Below are 20,089 nucleotides of genomic sequence, written 5' to 3' on the forward strand. Positions count from 1 at the left end.
CCCCTCCAAAGTCAACCATGTGGGTTAACCCTGGGTTGAAACTGCTGGACAATACCATTTAGAACAGCAGTTTAGAACTATTGTTTAGATATTTTAAGAAAATGGTTTTATGAGCTTCAGGCTGGTATTAAGATTTTACCAAAGAATAATGAACAATTCAATATTAATTATATATAATAAGCAAACAGTGATTGAACTTATTTGCATAACCTTTACTTAAGTTACTTTGGTATTAGAACTTGTATGAAGAGACCACACATTCATCTTTTCTTAGTAATTTTAAGCTTTCATTTCATTTGTTATACCTGCTAAGAAGTCATTGAAATAAATACTTAATCCTTCCTTGAAATAATGTGAGCAATGTGACTGAGGTGCACTGAATGCCAAGACAACACCAACTTCAAAAATGTAAATGTTTGCAGATAGAGAAAAATGAAAGGTATATGCAAGTATGGGATTAGGAGAGTAGTTGATGGATGAAGACAAATCAACAGTAAGCAAAAGAGTATACAAGATGAAACTGTGGGAAATGGCAAGAATAGAGGAATTTGCTATGTAGCAAATTTCCTGAAGAAATTTGCTACATAGAATTAAAGAGTAATGTATTGGGACTAGATGATTTAGGAGGTGCAGAACAGTGTTTGAAGGGGAGTCACTGGAGAATTTTATATAAGGAGATGCTTGTTAGTGGATTAATGATTTAAGAGGCTGCATAACCTAAGTGGTAAGGGACCTAAGAAAATGTATGATACTCAAAAGAATCAGGAAAAAATCATACTTGAAAGCTGGGGAGTTGGGCATCATGATGAATTAGATGGCAGCCAGAATGTACAGACAGCATAAATGCATCTGAGGGATGAAAGAATTTGTATGAAAATGGACTGCTTTGAATTATTGTAGCAAGTATGCGTTTTCTTCAATGCTATAAATATGATTTCACTGTTTACTAAAAAATAATCTCAAAAAAATATTAAAAAGAATGTGTAAAAATTATATCAATAATGTCCAAAATTCTGACAATGTCATCTCAACATACACATTTATGGAGTTATTTCAGTTGGTGATCACACAATATACTAATCATCTGTTGATATGCAGTACTTGTAGAATGATTTCAATAGGCTGAAATTGTGGGCATGAGAAAATGACTGAGATCAACGTTAATAAATGTAAGAATACCTAATCATACTTTGGTGTGACTAGATATTCAATGTCGTATTGGATATCTAATATTATATTGGTGGTATTATGATATAAGAAACTGATCAGGCAAGGGATTTTGGAGTTTTTGTAGACAGGAAGTTAAAGTTCAAGAGTCACATGGCAAAGATTGTAAATACAACTCAGAATAATTGCAATGCTGAAACGAACCTTGACATGTAAAAAGATAAGGAAATCATTTTGCCACTTTACAAGGCCTTGATAAGACATCACTTGGACAATTGTGAGCAGGTCTGATCTCCTTGTTTCTGTGGTGATTCTGGTACAGTGGAGAGAGTGCAAAGAGAGTGTCAAAAATGATATCAGGATTGTGCATGCACATTATGAAGACAAATTAAGAATTTATAAACTGCAGACACTATCAAACAGGAGAAAGAGGGATGATATGATTGAGACTTAGAAACTTCTGAAAGGGTTATAGAGAATTTCAGTAGATGGAATTTTTCATTTTTTGGAAGGTGGGGAAAGGACTTGAGGGCATCCTTGGAAGTTGAGAATCAATTCAGTCAAGAAGGGGATGGCTAGATTTTTCTCTCATAGTCAGGCATGATTGGAATGGATTACCATTGGATGTGTGTGCAAGTAGTGTGAATGAATTCAAGAACAGGTATGGCAGCTGATGCGATTAGTATGGCCTCCCTTAATGAGGTCCTGACTCTGTGGAGGTCTCTTAATAATAATGTCCAGAATTCTGACAATGCCATCTTCACAAACATTTATAGGACCATTAATGAGTTGGTGATCACACAACATACAGCATCTCCCAGACACTGCTTATAGGAGGTGTTATATGACTAGTGCAATGTTTTGTCTCTAGAGGAGGATTTCTGGTTTATTCACACCTTACACTGCAGATAGATGCCTTCCTGTTCAGTCTGAATTGTATTTAACTAAGGAGCCAGTGCACCCAACATTTGCATTAGGACAGTTTTCTTGTGTAAAGATTGTGTGTATTGTATTATGGTATACTGAGACAACGGATGTGAAGTCAGTCTCTATATGCAAGTAGTTTAGTTGTGATGATACTTCACATGTAAACTGTTTGCTTATGCTTGGATGAAGGAGTAAAACAAGAAGTCACTAAAATAAAAAGCCAAAAGACTTCAATTTTACATTGCTGAACTAAAGCCTTTTGGCTCTATTTCAGTAATTACTTTTATGCACTGACCAAGAGTTCACTTATGGAAAATACATTTCTCTGACATTAGTATTGAATGAGAATTTTTGCTCTCTTAGGGTTTCTTCCTGGTCTCTGAAGAGAACCAACCACTTCAAAACAGATGTCAGGCCAGTGAAACCTTATCAAAAATGGATTAATAAAAGGCAAATATATGGACTTTTTTCAATCGAAGATGAGTTAGCTGATCTCATGTGGAGGTAGCAGGTTTTTCCTCTCCTGGAAACTCTGGTTTTTCATCCCGTATACAGACAAATCAGCTGCCCTTCAGAACACACAATTTACATACAAAAAATACTAGTTGTGGTGGTGGGCAGTAGATGGCATTGATATAGATGATTGGTAGTAGAGGTTCGGTGTAGTGGTGAAAATGGAGAGTTGTACAGTGGGTGTCCTCTCATGATGAGCCTACGGACTCCTTGGCGGTGTCATGAATAATAATAATAATAATATATAGATGCTTGGGCAGTGCCTATGTCTTAAGTAGTCCACACTAAGGCAACTCAGGGATGCATTCCTGCAAGCTCTCTGGTTAACTTATGAAATTTTCATAGTTTCTAGATTCGGCTTTGAAATAATGCTGGATCAAATATTCACTTTGCTTATGTAGCAAGACAAGAAATTTTCTTGTCAAGTATAAAATACTTTATAACCAAACAAAAATACTTCCTACAAGTCTGTGATCCATAATACTTTAATACTATGGTGATACACCATTTTATTACACATAGATAATGATTTCTACATTGATTTTGCCTTGGCATCTTCTTAGATCTAGCTCCAATTTTTTTTTTTTCCTTCAGTGATGTGGTTTCTGATAGTGTCATGATCGCTGTATTCCATCAGGTGCTTGTCTGTGGCATTTCTCCTACTGATGCAGCCTTAATCAGGGCCCCTTCAGTAGGTGCTTTGACCTAGAAAACGAGCAGTTTCTTGCCAGCAGATTATAGAGATTGTGTTTGGCTAAGGGAAGTTTTTGCTTGTCACCAGATGGAGCTCAAGGCTTCTGCAGGTGTTGTCTAGCAGAACCACTACTGGGTATTCTGGAGTGATTCAGATCAAGAGTAGTTAGAATGATCCTTCTAGATCACTCACATTGAGGTCAGTGATCTGAATGATTACCTAATTTTTGGCTACTTACACAGCAAAACTGGTCTAAACTTTCCCCATAATAATGCAATTAATGTGAACTCTGCCTCTATATACAAGCAGACTAGTTGTGAAGATACATCATGAGTAAAATATTTTCTTATGGTTGAGTAAAGGATTAAAAGAAGAATGATTTATCAAGCATAATATACTTTGTAACCAAGCAAAAAATAAACTTTCTACAATTTCCTGTAGAGATGTATTCATTCATTGCTCATCTGAGTTATCAGTCTCCTCTGACACATCTCTCCATTCTTATTCTCCTTAACTGCCATCCTTTCATCTCTATCCTTTGCTCCTACATGATCTTTCAAATCTAATCTCCCTGTTCACATGAATCACTATTTCTCACCCTTTCAATTTCCTCTCTAAGTAACCCCCCCCCCTCAAACCAAGTGAATCTAGTGTGGGTAGACCCACACTAGATTCACTAACACAATCGAGATTTCATTGAGAACCTCCATATCTCCAATAATGCTAAAGATATGGAGTTTCCACATCATTTCATGCTCATCTTCCTTCCTTTCCCCTTGATCACACTACTCTCTCTCAACACTCTCACTGTAAGCATTGAAACCAACTGAAAGTGAAATCACCCAGCTCTTGTCATTGTCCACATTTCATACAAAAATGCACTATCTATAAAACTGTGTTCAGTAGATTCATTAGTATTGTCAGATTAGATTCAACTGTATAAACCCATTTTCATGAATAATTTAGTTCTTTAATCACTTATTGTTGTGTATTGTATTGTTCTACAGTATTTGAAATCATACCAATGATTAACAAAACAACCCAAAGAGTTCTTTTATGACATGCTAAATAAAAGGAAAAATGACCATTAATGAATAACTTTCACAAATGCTGTTAGGGAGGTGGCTGCAGCTCAAGAAATCACTGAGCGATCAATTATGTAAGGGTATATCAACGATCATCTAGTTCTCGAAATATGCTAATGCAAGGAAGTTATTATCCTTTACAAGGCTTTAAGCCAGCCTCATCTGGACCACTATAAACAGATTTAGTTACATGGATTTATTGATGATGAGAAAGTGGAGAAAATCTAGAAGTGAAAAGCAAATTTTTGAAATGCTACATCAGGGCAGATTGAAGATTTGCGAGTTAAAAAAAAATTGGCTGATATGCAGAAGAGTGGACATAACAAAATAAGTTAATCAATAAAGCAGAAGAAAGCGTTCAATACTTAACATGAAAGGAGGGAACAAGGAGTTACTCCTAGAAATTAGGTGTGGTTGTCAATTGAGTAAGGTTACATTTTTCACTTGGAAAGTGAATGACTGGAATGGGCTGCCACAGATGCAAGTGCTTTGTCAGTGAATGAGTTCAAGAAGTATGATACATATTGTGTAAATAATATGGACCACCTATAATGAGCAATTCCATGTTATAATAAACTTCACAGTAAAAGAAATAAGTTTAATAGAAACAGTATATCAAATCACAACTGACTTAGGTTAAAATAAAAATACAACTCAAGAATCACTCAAAGTACTTCTTAGCAAGAAGGATTCTGCAAAGATTTCAGATGTGTGTTTTGTACACACAGAAATAAGAATAAACAATTTTTTAAAATAAAATTTAACTGAAGTAAACTAGGCATTTTATTACCTAGGATTAACTTGTTCTATTGGAATATCCAAGCGAATGGAAATATCTTCAACAGTTTCATTACCTTCTGAAATTATTCCCACAGATTTTGCAATAGCTTGTGCAGTAATAGGATGATCTCCAGTCACCATTATAACCTAGAGAGAGACAGTCCATTATAATAAGCATAGTCAAATTATTCTAAGTTAACAGAATTCAACATTGTTAAACCTATGGAAATAATTGACACACAGCATTTTACACATTTTATTAGTTTGTATGAATTTCTGATAATGATTCCCTTGACAACTTCTACAAGGGGAAGAGGGGACTGAAAAATTCTTATAAACACCTAGAACAAAAATATTAAAGCAAATGATATAACCACAAGAAAGAATATATCTTAAACCTTTTAACCCTCATGTTTCATCAAATTGTAATCATTTGTTCTTTTTCTTTTAGAATATATAAGAATATTCGCTGTAATACCATTTTTGTTCTAGGTGTTTATCAGAACTTGAGATTTGTATGTCATTGAGGGTATCGTTATCTGACGGGGGGGGGATTTCAGGGTTATGCAATCGGCACAAGACTGAGATGTCCCCCCCTCCCAGTGAAATCTTTGCAACGTGATCACTCGGTAACAGCTGTTTTTTTTCTACATCACATTTCCTACAAAATGTTATCCTTAATTACCACTCTTTTTACACACTGTAGAGCTCCATGCATTTTTTTCTATTTCCTCTTGACAGTTTGAGCTAATTTCCTTCAAACTACGTTTGCCTTATAATTCCTAATTAGGTTAGCGTTTATACTACTCATACATCATCTCCAATGCGATTATTCTGACTGGATATGCAAGTCCAATACTGCTTCCCTCAACACCTTGATTATTTCGCCATACACAAACTACGAACATCCTTTCTTATAATTTCTTTTGCCACACTGCTACTTAAGTTGACATATATATTCTTAAATGAAAATTCCCTATGCTTGGTTACCAGGTTAAGACAGCATATCACTCTCCCCAGTCTGGAGTGGATTGAGAACAAGTGATGCTCTTTTCCTGCTGGATCAGGTGAAGAATTGATCCAGCATTAGACATACACCTAACATGTGCTTCTTTCTTGCACTCAGCATTTATTACAGACCTTTAATGGTCTCATGCAGCAAGGATAGCTCATCTAATATGCTCTTACTGTTCATTTCAGAGAATGAGACTCAGTGATATTAGTTGTACATTAATGTAATAAATATACTTTTCAACACTTACCTAGAGTACTATTGGGTTGTTAAAACAATCTAAAAAATACTTTTGTATCAATTGTTTGGTGTGTGTGTGTGTGTGTGTGTGTAGGGAAGAATTAATTTTCAGCAGAATTTGACACAGAGTACAAAATTTACTTACCTTTATGCCAGCACTTCGGCATTTGGCAACTGCATCAGGTACTGCTGCACGTGGAGGATCAATCATTGCAATTAGGCCTATGAAGCGCAAATTATCTAATGGAAAGTTTTGTTCATCAGCATCAAATGGATATCCATGAGGATATTTATCTGCAGGTAATTTTGAATCACAAAATCCTGTAAGAATGCAGAAAATCAGAAATTTTATATTCAACTTAAGAAAATCCAGAAACATTCAACTGTAAAATGTATATTTTTCAGATATATTCATAACTATCTTTAGCAAAGGTAAACTCGTACATATAAAAAGGAACTAATTTTGTATATTAAACTTTCAGCTTTAATTATCATTATACCAGCATTTCCTATAATCAGGAATCCCAAATTGCAAACTAAAAACAAATTATGCGATACTCCAGGGAGTCCAAGGACTCATTATGGGAGGGCACTCTACTTTGCTAAATACATCTCAACCTCTCCACTACTAAATTCTCCTACTATGACACTACTACCATCAACGCTATCTACCGCCCTTCATTACCAACAACGGCATTTTTTTGTCTGTAAATTGTGTGTTCTGAAGGCCAATTTGTCTGCATGCAGGATGAAAAACTAGTTTCTGGTAGAAAAACCCTGCTATCTCCATATGAGATCAGCTAACTCACCTTCAATTGAAAAAGCCCATAAGAGTTCCCCTTGTTATAACAAGAATCGAACCCAGATCTTTTATACTTGAATGCATTCACTGATGTTTCACAGACAACTTATTCCTTTCATTCACCACTTGCCAAAAGTGGCAGAAGGTAAGAACTTCATATGGATAAACAACATGAATGTATCCATGTTCTAGAGATGACTTTTTCTCTTCACCTGAAATGAATTAAAGTGTCCTGGTCTATGAGAAACAAGAAACTAATTTCTTACAGCTGGTCACTACAGGAGATGGAGCAGAATGATGCCAGTAAGTTAGCCTTGTTTTTATTCTATTTTACTATAGTAACATATGATGAACAAGTAAAATTTCCATCCAATGGACTTGCAAGGGGACCAGAATACTTGATTGTCATTTGCATAGGAGGCAAGCTTTCTGCATTTGACTCTTTCTAATTTCTTTTTCCAGAGATGTTGCAACATGTATAGGCTGTGGATGAAGTTCGCATTTGGGTTTTGAGCACTTGTGATATGAATTTCTTTTTTGACCACATTAGTATCCTTGGTGGAAACCAACGCTTGGATGGTTGTCTGGAATTTTGAATAGAATGGGGGATGAAGGCCTTTATCCCAATGAGTATCACTATTTCTGTAATTTGGTTACAGCAGGTGTTTGGAATGAGTAGAGAGAGAGAGCAGAAACAGTAAATAAGACCACAGATTAGAGAGAAATCTTGGAGGTGGGCATCCCATTTGACACTGTCGTGCCAGGAGGCACATAGCTAAGATTGGCTGGGAGAAGATCTGTAGAAGCAGAAATGTGGATAAGTTTATGGCCAGAGTTGCCAAAGGAGAGAAAATATCTATAGTGTATTTGGGATGGAAAGTCAGTTAAGTAAAGGTCGAGAGTGTTGGAAGAATGAGGGTCATCTGCAATCACAGGTTAGATGAGCTAGATGAGGTTGTAGAAGGTTCTACTTGGGATTTGGTTAGGAATAGTGGATCAGATTATGTCTGTGTGGTAGTGTTTGTACTGATTCCCCAGACATTGGTAAAATTGATGTGAAAGAGCTTTTATTATATTTGGTGTTATTTTGGCTTTTTACACTTCTGGATGTGAGAAGATGGACTTTCTCCTTAGGTGAGCAGATGAGCTGTTGGTTTAAACATGATGTTTAAGTATTTATTAAGCACTGTGGCTATCTTCTTGATTTATTCCAGATAGAGCAAAAATAGGTTCACTGTGTTCTGGTATATTTGTATAAGTCAAGTGGGTAGGTAGGAAATGGAGTTTAATCTATTTATAAGAGTTTGCACCCACTGGTTAAAAATGTGGTCGCTAAAATGGTAGCCAAATTCAGTGGCAACAGGTATCATTGGAACAGATACTGTGACAAGATGTTTGCACTCTGAAGATGCAGGTTCAAAATCTTATTATATACTAGTTGCTAAATATTCTTATGCTGCCATGTTTAATATGGCAAAATGCAAATATATGCTAAAGAGTATCTAGTTTGTTAAGAATGTTTAAAAATGTTTTTAGTATTGATTTCTAATGTAATAAGCAAGGATTAAGCTATGTGTTAATCAGTTACCATATTCAAGTTGAAGGATGTCAATGGAGGTTGCATATACTGGTGAGACATGATATAAGTGTTGATCACCCAGAAGGTATGGCACACAGTAGAAAATATTATCATTATTTGACACCTTCAGGGAATCCAAAGACTCATCGAGGGAGGGCACCTGCTCTACAACTGCTTCCACCACTCATTCACTAATTATCCACCAACTGACCGCAACTACCTCAACACCATCTACCACCGACCACCAGTACTAGCATTTTCACAGACAATCACAAACATCCATGCCCACAGCGGGATTTGAACCTGCAGCCTTTTGGCTGGAGAGCGAAAATGCTAACCACTCGGCCGGCCAGGCAAGCATATAGAGGATCCAAAGTTCACATTTTTTAGAAATGTATCATATTAGAAGTGCAAGACATCAAGAGTACATCTCTGATTACGGAAATCTTACACAATGATGAATAGCAATGAAATCTAAAATTAATTACTAAAGGAAAAGCCATAAGGCTTAATCTTGGTGATGTAAAATTACAAAAGGCAAAGTAGATACCAGATCCAATATTATTTCAAAGCCAAATGTTTATAACTATGAAAGTTTCATAAGCTGACCTGACAGCTTACGAGAATACAATCCTAAGCATCCCTGAGTCGCTTTAAGCTTGCACTACTTAAAAGACATGACTGCCCCAGCATTCATATATTTGCCTTTTATATGAACGCTGGGGCAGTCATGTCTTTTAATAAAGGTTTTACTGGCATGACAACTGTTTCAAATTGGTTGATTCTCTTCAGAGACCAGGCAGAAACCTTAAGAGAGCAAAAACTTTTTGCTCAGTACTAATGAAATCCTAATGTCAGGAAATGCATTTTTCATAAATGAACTCTCAGTCGTTGCATAAAAGTAATTACTAAATAGCTTCTAGAATGTTTATAGAAACTTTCATAGTTTCTATAAACATTCAGCTTTGAAATAATGTTGAATCTGGTATCCACTTTGCTATGTAATTTTACATCACCAAAATAAAGCCTTATGGCTCTTCCTTTAGTAATTACTTTTACACACTGACCAAGAGTTCACTTACGAAAAATACATTTCTCTGATATTTTATTTCTTTAGTACTGAACAAGAGTTTTTGCTCTCTTAAGGTTTCTGCCTGGTCTCTGAAGAGAACTAACCATTTTGAAACAACTGTCAGGCCAGTGAAACCTTTATCAAAATATACTAATAAAAGGCTAATATATGGATGCTTGGGCAGTGCCTTTAGTGCAAGCTAAAGCAACTCTGAGATGCTGAGGATTGTATTCTTGTCAGCACTCAGGTCAACTTACAAAACTTTCTATAAACATTTGACTTTGAAATAATGTTGGATCTGGTATCCACTTTACTATAAAATTAAGTTTAGAATAGTTCATACAAGTAAATAAAACAACTGATTAAAAAAATACCAATTACTCTTTCTCCTAAACCTCCCAATTCTAAATATGCATTGTTGAAGGCATCTTTTAATTCCTCATCAAGTATTTTATCTTTTCCACCAATAAAAATTGTAGAGCACCTTTCTAGAATACGTTCAGGAGCACCTTTCATACAGATTAAATATCCAAGATCATTTTGGTCATCAATATCATGTATGGTCACCTATGCAAAAAATAAAAATTATATGTATAGACACATACACAATTTTCTAAATTGATTTTGGAAAAGATTTTATTATTTAAATTCTTGTTATGTTATGTTAAATTACATTTAAAACAGACTATGTTTATTTGGATCAGCTGAAGCTTTGAATATTATAAAACCTTTGCATAAAAAGAACTTTGATTTGACAAATTTTCCTTTGACAATATAATCTGAGAATTTTGAATTTTGCTTGAATATAAAAATACAAGGCAAGCAAATGAAAGTATTATTATTATTACTTGACACCTCCAATGAGTCCAAAGACTCATTGAAGGAGGGCACTTACTCTACAACTCCACCACTTAATCTGCCAAATACAGCAAACTGCTAGTACCATCATCACCATATACTGTCAACTACCACCACCAGTACTAATAAAAATACTACCACTAGTATTTTTTTTTGTCTGTAAATTTCGTGTGTTCTCAAGGCTGATTTGTCTGTACTGTAATTGATACTGTACTATAATTAATACTGATATTCTAATTAGTCAATTATCTACACATTTTCTTTAATGTGTTAGGTGCAGCAACCTACCATAGCCAAATAACTAAGTTTCACATAAATCTAATGTTCTGCTTAAGTAGTTAATCCTGTTGACACAGTTTATTCCATGTTAACTGCAGGGAAACGGGGAGGCTCAGGGTGGACAGGGATACACAGCGTGAGAAAGGTGGATGCTCCAAGAGGAGGTGAGAGAATGTGTAGGCAGGAAAGTAATGGGATGATCAGGTATCAAAAGGAAACAGATGGAATTGCAAAGGGTTCTAAAATGAAGAAGCAGAAAGGGAAATGGCCCCAGTCCAGCATGGAGAGATCACATCGAGCGAGTTGTATCAGTGAAACTAGCTGTAGATCCAGAAATGAGTTGTGTTTGTATACCAATGCTAGAAGTATAAGAAACAAGGCAGATGAAATGGTTGCACTAATTGCGTCTGTGCACCCAGAGATTGTCGGAATAAGTGAGACATGTTTAGATGAGGATGACTTCCTGACAGGAATAGAGATGGAAAGGTATGTGTTTCGTGAGGATAGAAGGGGTAAAAAGGGAGGGGGAGTGCTATTGATGATAGAGAAAGAGTTATGTCCATACAAAGTAGAGATGCAAGAGGGAAATGGGGCCAGTAGTTTTGAGGCAGTATGGTGTGAGATAGAGGTGAATAGAATCAAATACTTGGTGGGATGTTGTTATAGACCTGGTAATGTGGATGGTGGTGATAGTGAAATGTATAGTCAAATAAGCCAAGCAAATAAGAAAAGGGTGATCATTATGGGCGATTTTAATTATGGCAATATAGACTGGAATGAAGAGATAGCAACTGGAAGTAAAGAAAATGAGTTTCTTGAGTTTTTGAGGGATAACTACCTCAGACAGTATGTAACAGAGGGCATACGAGGATTAAGGGTCTTGGATTTGGTCATCTCATCGGAGGATGTAATTATCAATGAGGTATCAAATCATCCACCAATCGGTGAAAGTGACCATGAGGCGATTACTTGGGTGGTTGCCAGCAGTGCAAGGACCTCTGTGAAAAAAGGGTATGTGGAACTACAAGGGGGGTGATTATGAAGAGCTCAGGAGACAGCTTGCAGGTGTAGCATGGAATGAGGAGAATAGCTGGAAAAGAGATCAATGCAGCTTGGGGGATTTTCAAAAAATATTTAGTGGATGCAATGTCTAAATGTATACCACGGGTGAGAAGGTTAAATAAGTTAGGTGTGAGATGGATGAATAAAGAGATTAAGCATGCAATACAGAGAAAAAGGGCATTGTGGAGGCAGCATAAGAGAAGTGGAAGTAACAATTTCACGAGTTCTACAAAGACCAGGCAAGGAGAGTGATTTGGTTGGTGAGAGTAGCTAAAGAGAGGTATGAACAGCAGTTAGCTAATGAAGCTAAAAAGAATCCTAGGGAGTTCTTTGTATATGTAGCCAGCAAAAGAAAGAATGATTATGGAAGGATGACATTGATTGGAGGAAATGGTATAAAGACAGCTGTTGCAGAATGTGTGGTGGAGATACTTAATGAGCAGTTCATAAAGATCTTTCAATCTTGTGAATGTGACTTCATGGAGAGATTAAGAGCAGTTGATGATGGGGAGGAGAGACTGACTGTAAGTGAGCAAGAGGTGTTTGGGGAGTTGAGTAAACTAGATGTAAATAAGGCTGTGGGACTTGATAATATATCACCGTGTATTCTGAAGGAATGTGCCAGAGAGTTGACACCTGCCTTGACATATTTTTTTAATACGAGTCTTGCACTTGGTCAAGTCCCTAAAGAGTGGAAGGAGGGCAAGATTGTGCCACTTCATAAAGGAGGTGATCGAACTCAAGCATCAAACTATAGGCCTATCTGTGTGTCAGGTGTTGTGGTTAAGTTGTTGGAGAAGCTTGTGAGAACTAGGATCCAGAGTTGGGTTGACAACAATGGTATAATCTTTGATGGACAGCATGGATTTGCTAAAAGTAGGTCGTGTTTTAGTAATCTACTTACTTATTACAATAAAGTGACTGCTTCCTTGGACAGAGGAGAAGGATACACAGTAATATACTTGGATTTCGCAAAAGCTTTTGATAGAGTACCTCATGATAAGTTGACAGTCAAACTAGAGCAGATGGGGTTGGATATTAGATTAGTGCATTGGATTGGAGACTGGCTATCTGATAGGTATCAACAAGTTGTGTATGGAGGTGCAATATCCAGGAAAAGGAAAGTCACTAGTGGAGTGCCTCAGGGATCTGTTTTAGGGCCATTACTATTTAACTTGTATATTAATGATATTGGCAAAGATTTGAATGGAGATATTCAGTTGTTTGCAGATGATGCAAAGTTGGGACGAACCATAAAGAGTAGTGAAGATGTTGTGGCCTTGCAAGAAGACTTGAATAAATTGAGTGATTGGGTAAGCAAATGGGGATGTGAGTTCAATGTTGCAAAATGTAAGTTTTTAAAATTTGGAAAACAAAGATGGGATGCAGAATTTATGCTTGGTGAGAATATATTGTTGGAGGTAGAGGAAATAAGAGATCTGGGAGTGATAGTGGATAAGGATCTAAAATTTAGGGGACACATCGCCAAAATTGTGAAGACAACACAAAGACTTCTGGGAATGATGAGGAGGACACTGACGTGTAGAAGTAGGGAGATTCTTGTTCCATTGTATAAGGCTTTGATTAGGCCACACATGGACTATTGTGCCCAGATTTGGTAACCTGGTTTTCAGAAGGATGAAGAGATGTTGGAAAGGGTCCAAAGGCGACTGACTAAGGTAGTTTCTGACCTCTGGAATGTCGAGTATGAGGAAAGATTGAAAAGATGTAATTTGTAGAGTCTAGTGGATAGAAGGAAGAGGGGAGATATGATAGAGACCTACAAGTTGGTAAGGGGTTGTTATAGGATCAATGGTGGAGAAGTTCTACAGCGAATAGTGGGAGATCAGGGGAGAACCAGAGGTCATCCCTGGAAACTGTATAAAGAGGGTGCGAGTAGAGGAGTGAGAGGCAGGTTTTTTTCGTGCAGAGTTGTGAATGATTGTAATGCCTTGCCTGAGTGTATGGTGTCTGCAAGGAGTTTGAATGTGTTTAAGACCCGATATGATGAGATGTGTGCGAGATAAAAGGACCTCCTAGATGAGTCTTTGACTCCGTGAGGTCTTGTTTAATAATAATAATAATACTCTTAGTGCTGGTTTTGAGACTGGCTAACTCACCTTCAGGTAAAAAGACCCAGAAGGTTTTACATTGCAAAGAATTTGAATCCTTTCCAATCAAAGGTTCAAATCAAATTATTACTGACTGAGATATAAACTCCATCATACTTCTGGATTAAAAAAGATACGCAGTCTCAAAATGAGAAATGAATGGACAGGAATATATTCTGGAAGAACTACCTTGCTTGAAGTCTTGCTTTAGTAATTTACTTGCTTTCTATAATAAAGTAACATAAGATCAAGGAAATAACTACTAGAATATTGCTAGACTGGAAAGGAATGAAATAATATCACATATTACATGAACTGGAGCAATGGGGATGGATATAAAGCTGGTAACATAAGTGGGTGACTGATATAGCAATAGCATCTAGGAGAAGGAAAGTTAACTGTGGAATGCAACAAGTCTTTGCTCTGACTGCTGCTGTTAAACTTTTCATATTAACAGGACCAAGGATTTTTATTATTACATGACCCCTCCAGGGAGTCCAAAGACTCATTGAGGCAGGGCACCTACTCAACAACTCTGTCACCACCACTCACTCCACCAACTACAACTAACCACAACTACACTAATGACATCTACTGCCAACCACCACCACTAGTATTTCCACAGACAATCACAACATCCATGCCCACAGCAGGATTTGAACCTGCAGCCTTTTGGCTGGAGAGCAGATATGCTAACCACTCAGCCAGCCAGGCTGGGAAGAAACCATCATCATTATCTGCACCATCATCATCTACCATCCATCACCACCACTAGTATTTTCACAGACAATTACAAACATCCATGCCCACAGCAGGATTCGAACCTGCAGCCTTTTGGCTGCAGAGCAGATATACTAACCACTCGGTCAACCAGGCTGACTCACCATAACCTTAATTTGAAAGTGGGATATCCAGTTTGCCAGTGATACTAAATTGGGGAAGGTAGCAGCACACTAAAAATAATGTAGATCCTGAAGGAGTTCAGGATTACAAAATTGAATAACTTCTACAAAGAATAACAGTTATGGAAAGGGATGCAAGATTACAAGCTGTGCATTACATTGACACTGGTTCACTGCAAGAAATTATAAACATTCAGCAAAACTACATCTGGACTATTATGCTCAAAATTTGGTCAAATGTGTTTTGCAGGAATAAAGTGACAAGATTCAAAGAGCAATAAATGAAGATGGCAACAGATCCAGAATCACTATAAAGACTAAAGGTTTGTGGATTGCAAAAATGACAGAAGGAAAAAGGATATGATTGACATGTTTGCATCTATCCTATAAAATGGATTTTATAGGATTTCTCATTCCAGCAAGTGGACTGTTAGTTCAGGAAAGAAGAACCAATAATGAGACCATAAAAAAACTGCAGAGGTCATTCAATTCTGCAACACTGAAGTTTTCAAAAAGGACATGCGACAGAATAGGTGAAGGCTGTTTCATTGAAAAAGAAACATGAACAAGGATGCAATCTGAGTTAGCAGAAAGAAACAGCCACCTGCAGTATATCCAGATGAGCTGGTTAACATGTTTATGCCAGTGAGAGATAAAAACTCACTGCAATCTTAATCTCCTGGTGAGGAGAGAGGAAATCTCTCACTGCTAGTTTGTTCGTGTATTGACAGACATGCTACATATTGGGGCCGGTTCTTCGAGTGTAACCAAATCAGCAAGGGGGGGGAGAAACTTGATTGTTTCAGGATATAGTAGAAAACAATAAGGATAATACAATATTTGGTTAGTGTATTTGAATTATTGAAAGATGTAAATATGCAAATAAACATTAATGAACCATGGGAGAATGACAAATATAAGGGGGAGAAAGAAAAGGCATGAATATATTATTGGCAAATAAATTATTAACAATTTATATTAATGATACATGTCCTATAAGCCACTTCTTATAATACATAGGATTAATTTTTTATTGAGGAATAGATGAATTATTGCTCATCTTTCCAAAGATAAGAATGAGAATGTTACTATAGTGAAAAAAAATATCCTATCTTCAGTACTATTGCAGAAGCAAGAAGGACAAGTAGTTTTATCACTAAATATAATACAGGGACATTTGCAGTCTATGTCTTATATTTAGTGACAGTGTAATTAGGGACTAGATCAAAATGACCCTACATAATAAAAAAAAACATATCCTCCCCCACTATTCTCAATATATATTATTATTACGTGACACTTCCAGGGAGTCCAAAGACTCCCTGAGGGAGGGCACCTACTCTACAGCTGTCTCCACCACTCAGTCGATCAACTACAAACGCCATCTACCGCCCACCACCACTAGTATTTTCACAGACAATCACAAACATCTATGCCCACGGCAGGATTTTGAACCCACAGCCTTTTGGCTGGAGAGCAGATACACTCGCCACTCAGACAACCAGGCCGGCAATACATGCAAAACAAAAGTTTTATTGTAGCACCAAACACAGTAACTAAAGACATTTGTCCCAAGATCCTTTTTCAAATTTTCAGTTGCCAAAGACACATGGTATTGCCTGTTTATAATGCAGTAATTGAATATAGAAAGCAAACTATTTATGCAAATATATATTTAGATGCATATAACTTGAAATCAGTTAAAAATGCATTTGAAGAGTTTGATATCATTAAGATAGTTCACAAATGCTAATTTTACAAATAAAATTCCACCAAAAAATGTTTCAACTAACATGTCGTTTGATCCTTGTGAATATGTGCCCATTTGATGTGAAAAGAATATACATATGGAAAGCAAATTCTTGCAGTCAGAGCAACATGTGCAAAATAATGCTGGAATAAATGTGTTTACAAAAAGCCCTGGAAAACTGCCATCCTCCTACTAATGTCAGATTTTGGAAGAATGGCAATGATTATCCATTATGTAGAAAGTATTTTACCTTGGGTATAATAAATGTTAAAAATACCAAGCTATTCTAAACCTGGTTTTACTTCATTTCCCAAGTAAACAAACAAGTCAAGTTTGCGCCTGCACGTATTGGAAGTCTAGCTGACCCTCAAAGTAGTGCAAGACCAAGGCAACTCTTGGTAAAAGTAGAATAAGCTCTGATCACTAATCTTAATATTTACCCTTAATGCAAAGCACATCTCCTGGAGGAGATGTATGTTGTTTTGTATTAAAGGCAAGGGGCCACTACCCAGACTGGTTAAATACTTATAAGCTCTGTATTACTGAAATCTTGGTATTTCCTGCCTGGCTCCCACTGATGAGACCTCAATCAAGGTCGAAACTGGTCTGGGTAGTGACCCCTTGCCTTTAATACAAAACAACATACATCTCCTCCAGGAGATGTGCTTTGCATTAAGGGTAAATATTAAGATTAGTGATCAGAGCTTATTCTACTTTTACCAAGAGTTGCCTTGGTCTTGCACTACTTTGAGGGTCAGCTAGACTTCCAATACGTGCAGGCGCAAACTTGACTTGTTTGTCTGTTTGCTTACTTGGGAAATGGAGTAAAACCAGGTTTAGAATAGCTTGGTATTTTTAAAGATTATCCATTATTATGGTGGATAGATGGTTATTTTTGTTAGGGTCACTAGAAGCAATACTACAAACAATTTCACCAGCTTGATTGGTTCAGTGGATAGCATGTAGGTTGTACACTAGAATTTTAATGTAAGCATGAATTCATGATGTCTAAAGGTAGTACATGATTTTCACTGTCTGGTGAAAGACCAGCATCCCACCTACTGGATAAGTTCTGTTTGGTCTGTAGCATAGGATTTCTGGCTGATCTAGCCAGAGTCTCCAGGCTTGATTAGTATTATTCTACAGGCACCTCTGTGGATTCTAAAGGACCCATGCTATCCACACAATCTATCATACCTCTCCTTGAACCCATTAACAAACTTCTAAAAACTGACACTGGCAAACACATTCCATTCATTCCCCACTCTCCAAGCAAAATAATCTAGTCCTCACTCCTTTACTACCCACACCCTTAATTTCCAGGGATTACTTCTTGTTCTGAACCCTCTAGCCTAGTTCTGAAACATTTCCCCTGCATCAATACTATAAAACCCTTTAAGTAACTTAAATGTTCCTAATCATATTCCCTCTTTTTCTCCTATCAAAAAACTTCTGCAATCCACACACCCTAAATCTATCCTCATAGGTAACATTCCACAGACCATCCATCATCTTGGTTGCTTGCCTCTGAATCCTCTCCACCACTTCCTCATCCCCAAGAAACTCAGAAAAGCAGACCCAAGCACAGTAATCCAGATGTGGATGTATGAAGGTCTTTTAAAGAGGAATAACTTCTTTATCTCTACTTGTCAGTGTGTTCTTCAATAGCCAAGTAAACTTGTCTAAATAAAGAAGCAATGACTGAGTGTATTCCAAAGGCCATAGGATTAAATTAGGTAGGTGTGAAATGGATGAATGAAGAGATTTTGTTTATCCTTCTCAACAACCTCCTGATATCCAATCTTACATTCTCCTTGTCCCCAGTGAAGTCATTTGTCTTTGCTATCACTACCGACTCCTTTGCTCTCTTAGTCCTCAAGTTTGTTAGGAGAAAGGTTTCCAGTTGGATATGTGGTTTTAAAAATGACAGTGATTAAATTTATGAAGAACTTCAGCAGATAAAGATTAAGAATAGTTTTGTTGTGCTCCCATATCAGGTGAGAGAGGAATAGACATGTTTTTCTATTTTATAGAGGACATAGCTATTGGGTAAAAAAGGCGTGACAAACAACTGACTTATGCAAAAGCTGTATCATTAGAACAAATAATCTGAGATCTATGCATAAGGGTTCAACATGTCCTACTATTGTGCTTGATGGTGATGGGATGACTGTATGCAAGTACTTTTTAATGTGTATAAGAAGGCAAATTTTTTCTCTATTCTAAAATTGGATGATGAAAGCTTTTTACCTTGGTTTTATTATACATTAAAGATACGAAGAAATTATACACTTTGTTTTACTTCCTTGAGTAGAGGATTAAAACTATGTTTTGCAAGTGAAATATATTCACAACTGGGCCATTTGTATATAGAGGCTAATGACTTCACATCACTTGCCTTAGTATGTATCTCAAAATGTAAAGCACACGTCTTGGTATCTTTAATACATAATAGAATCAAGGTAAAAAACTTTCATCTTCCTCTCATCAAGGGATTTTTATTAAAAATGTCTAGCACATTTTTGGCTACTTGTAAATGAGGTATGACTTGTGCATTACTTCAACCTTGGTATCTGATGAGACCTCAAAGGTCGAAACCAGTCTGGGTAGTGACCCTTCTCATTATGCATAATAAAAAATGGACGTATAAAAAAAAGAACTTTTTTTACATGTCCGAATGCAGGTGATGTGAAGCAAAGATCTACATAGTTCAGCCAGAACTAACACACAGATATGCTCTGGTTTGAGACATATATTTCTAGTCACTTTCTTCTGAAAGTGAATGAAAGTAATAGAAATAATCAATTATTGAAAATAGTGCCAACAGGCTTCACTTCAGCGAAGTAAAATATTCAAAATTAAGTGGATATTGAATACCACATTATTTCTTAGCTGAATAAGAAACTCAAAGATGGGAATCTAATCTAAGAGTTTCTTGCTGAATATAGAAAACTATATAAAGTTCGGCGAGTCAAAGCGTAAGCCAACACCTGGTAGTACAATGCTGGGTAACTCGTAAAGGTGGAGCAAGTTCCGATCACTGTCCTTAATATTTCCCCATAATGCAAAATATAGCTCCTGGAAGATGTATTACTGTTTTGCATTATGAGAGAAGGTCACTACCCAGACCGGTTTCAACCTTTTTTGAGGTCTCATCAGCGAGTAGATAGACCTAGATGTAATACTAAGGTTTCAATAGTCAGAGCTTATCTCTTTACTATACGAATTGTCAAAAGGTGCACAAATACAATTACTG

The 20,089-nt window shown here is 36.7% G+C and overlaps 1 protein-coding gene across 3 annotated transcripts in view; it reads right to left on the bottom strand.

Annotated features, from left to right (window-relative positions):
- LOC150097892 (sodium/potassium-transporting ATPase subunit alpha-like) overlaps positions 1-20,089 on the bottom strand; it is a 221,532-nt gene that overhangs the window by 93,105 nt on the left and 108,338 nt on the right. For all 3 annotated transcript variants that reach the window (XM_090405971.1, XM_090405968.1, XM_090405969.1), the window contains exons 11-13: positions 10,246-10,438; positions 6,564-6,739; positions 5,177-5,313 (exon numbers count right to left, since the gene is read on the bottom strand). In XM_090405971.1, the coding sequence (XP_090262097.1) occupies positions 5,177-5,313; positions 6,564-6,739; positions 10,246-10,438 (506 nt within the window). The remainder of the gene's footprint in view (positions 1-5,176; positions 5,314-6,563; positions 6,740-10,245; positions 10,439-20,089) is intronic.

This window comes from Typopeltis vanoorti, chromosome 16 (genome assembly GCF_054136105.1).
Source record: "Typopeltis vanoorti isolate ZY-2024b chromosome 16, IOZ_Tvanoo_1.0, whole genome shotgun sequence".
Taxonomy (NCBI): domain Eukaryota; kingdom Metazoa; phylum Arthropoda; class Arachnida; order Uropygi; family Thelyphonidae; genus Typopeltis; species Typopeltis vanoorti.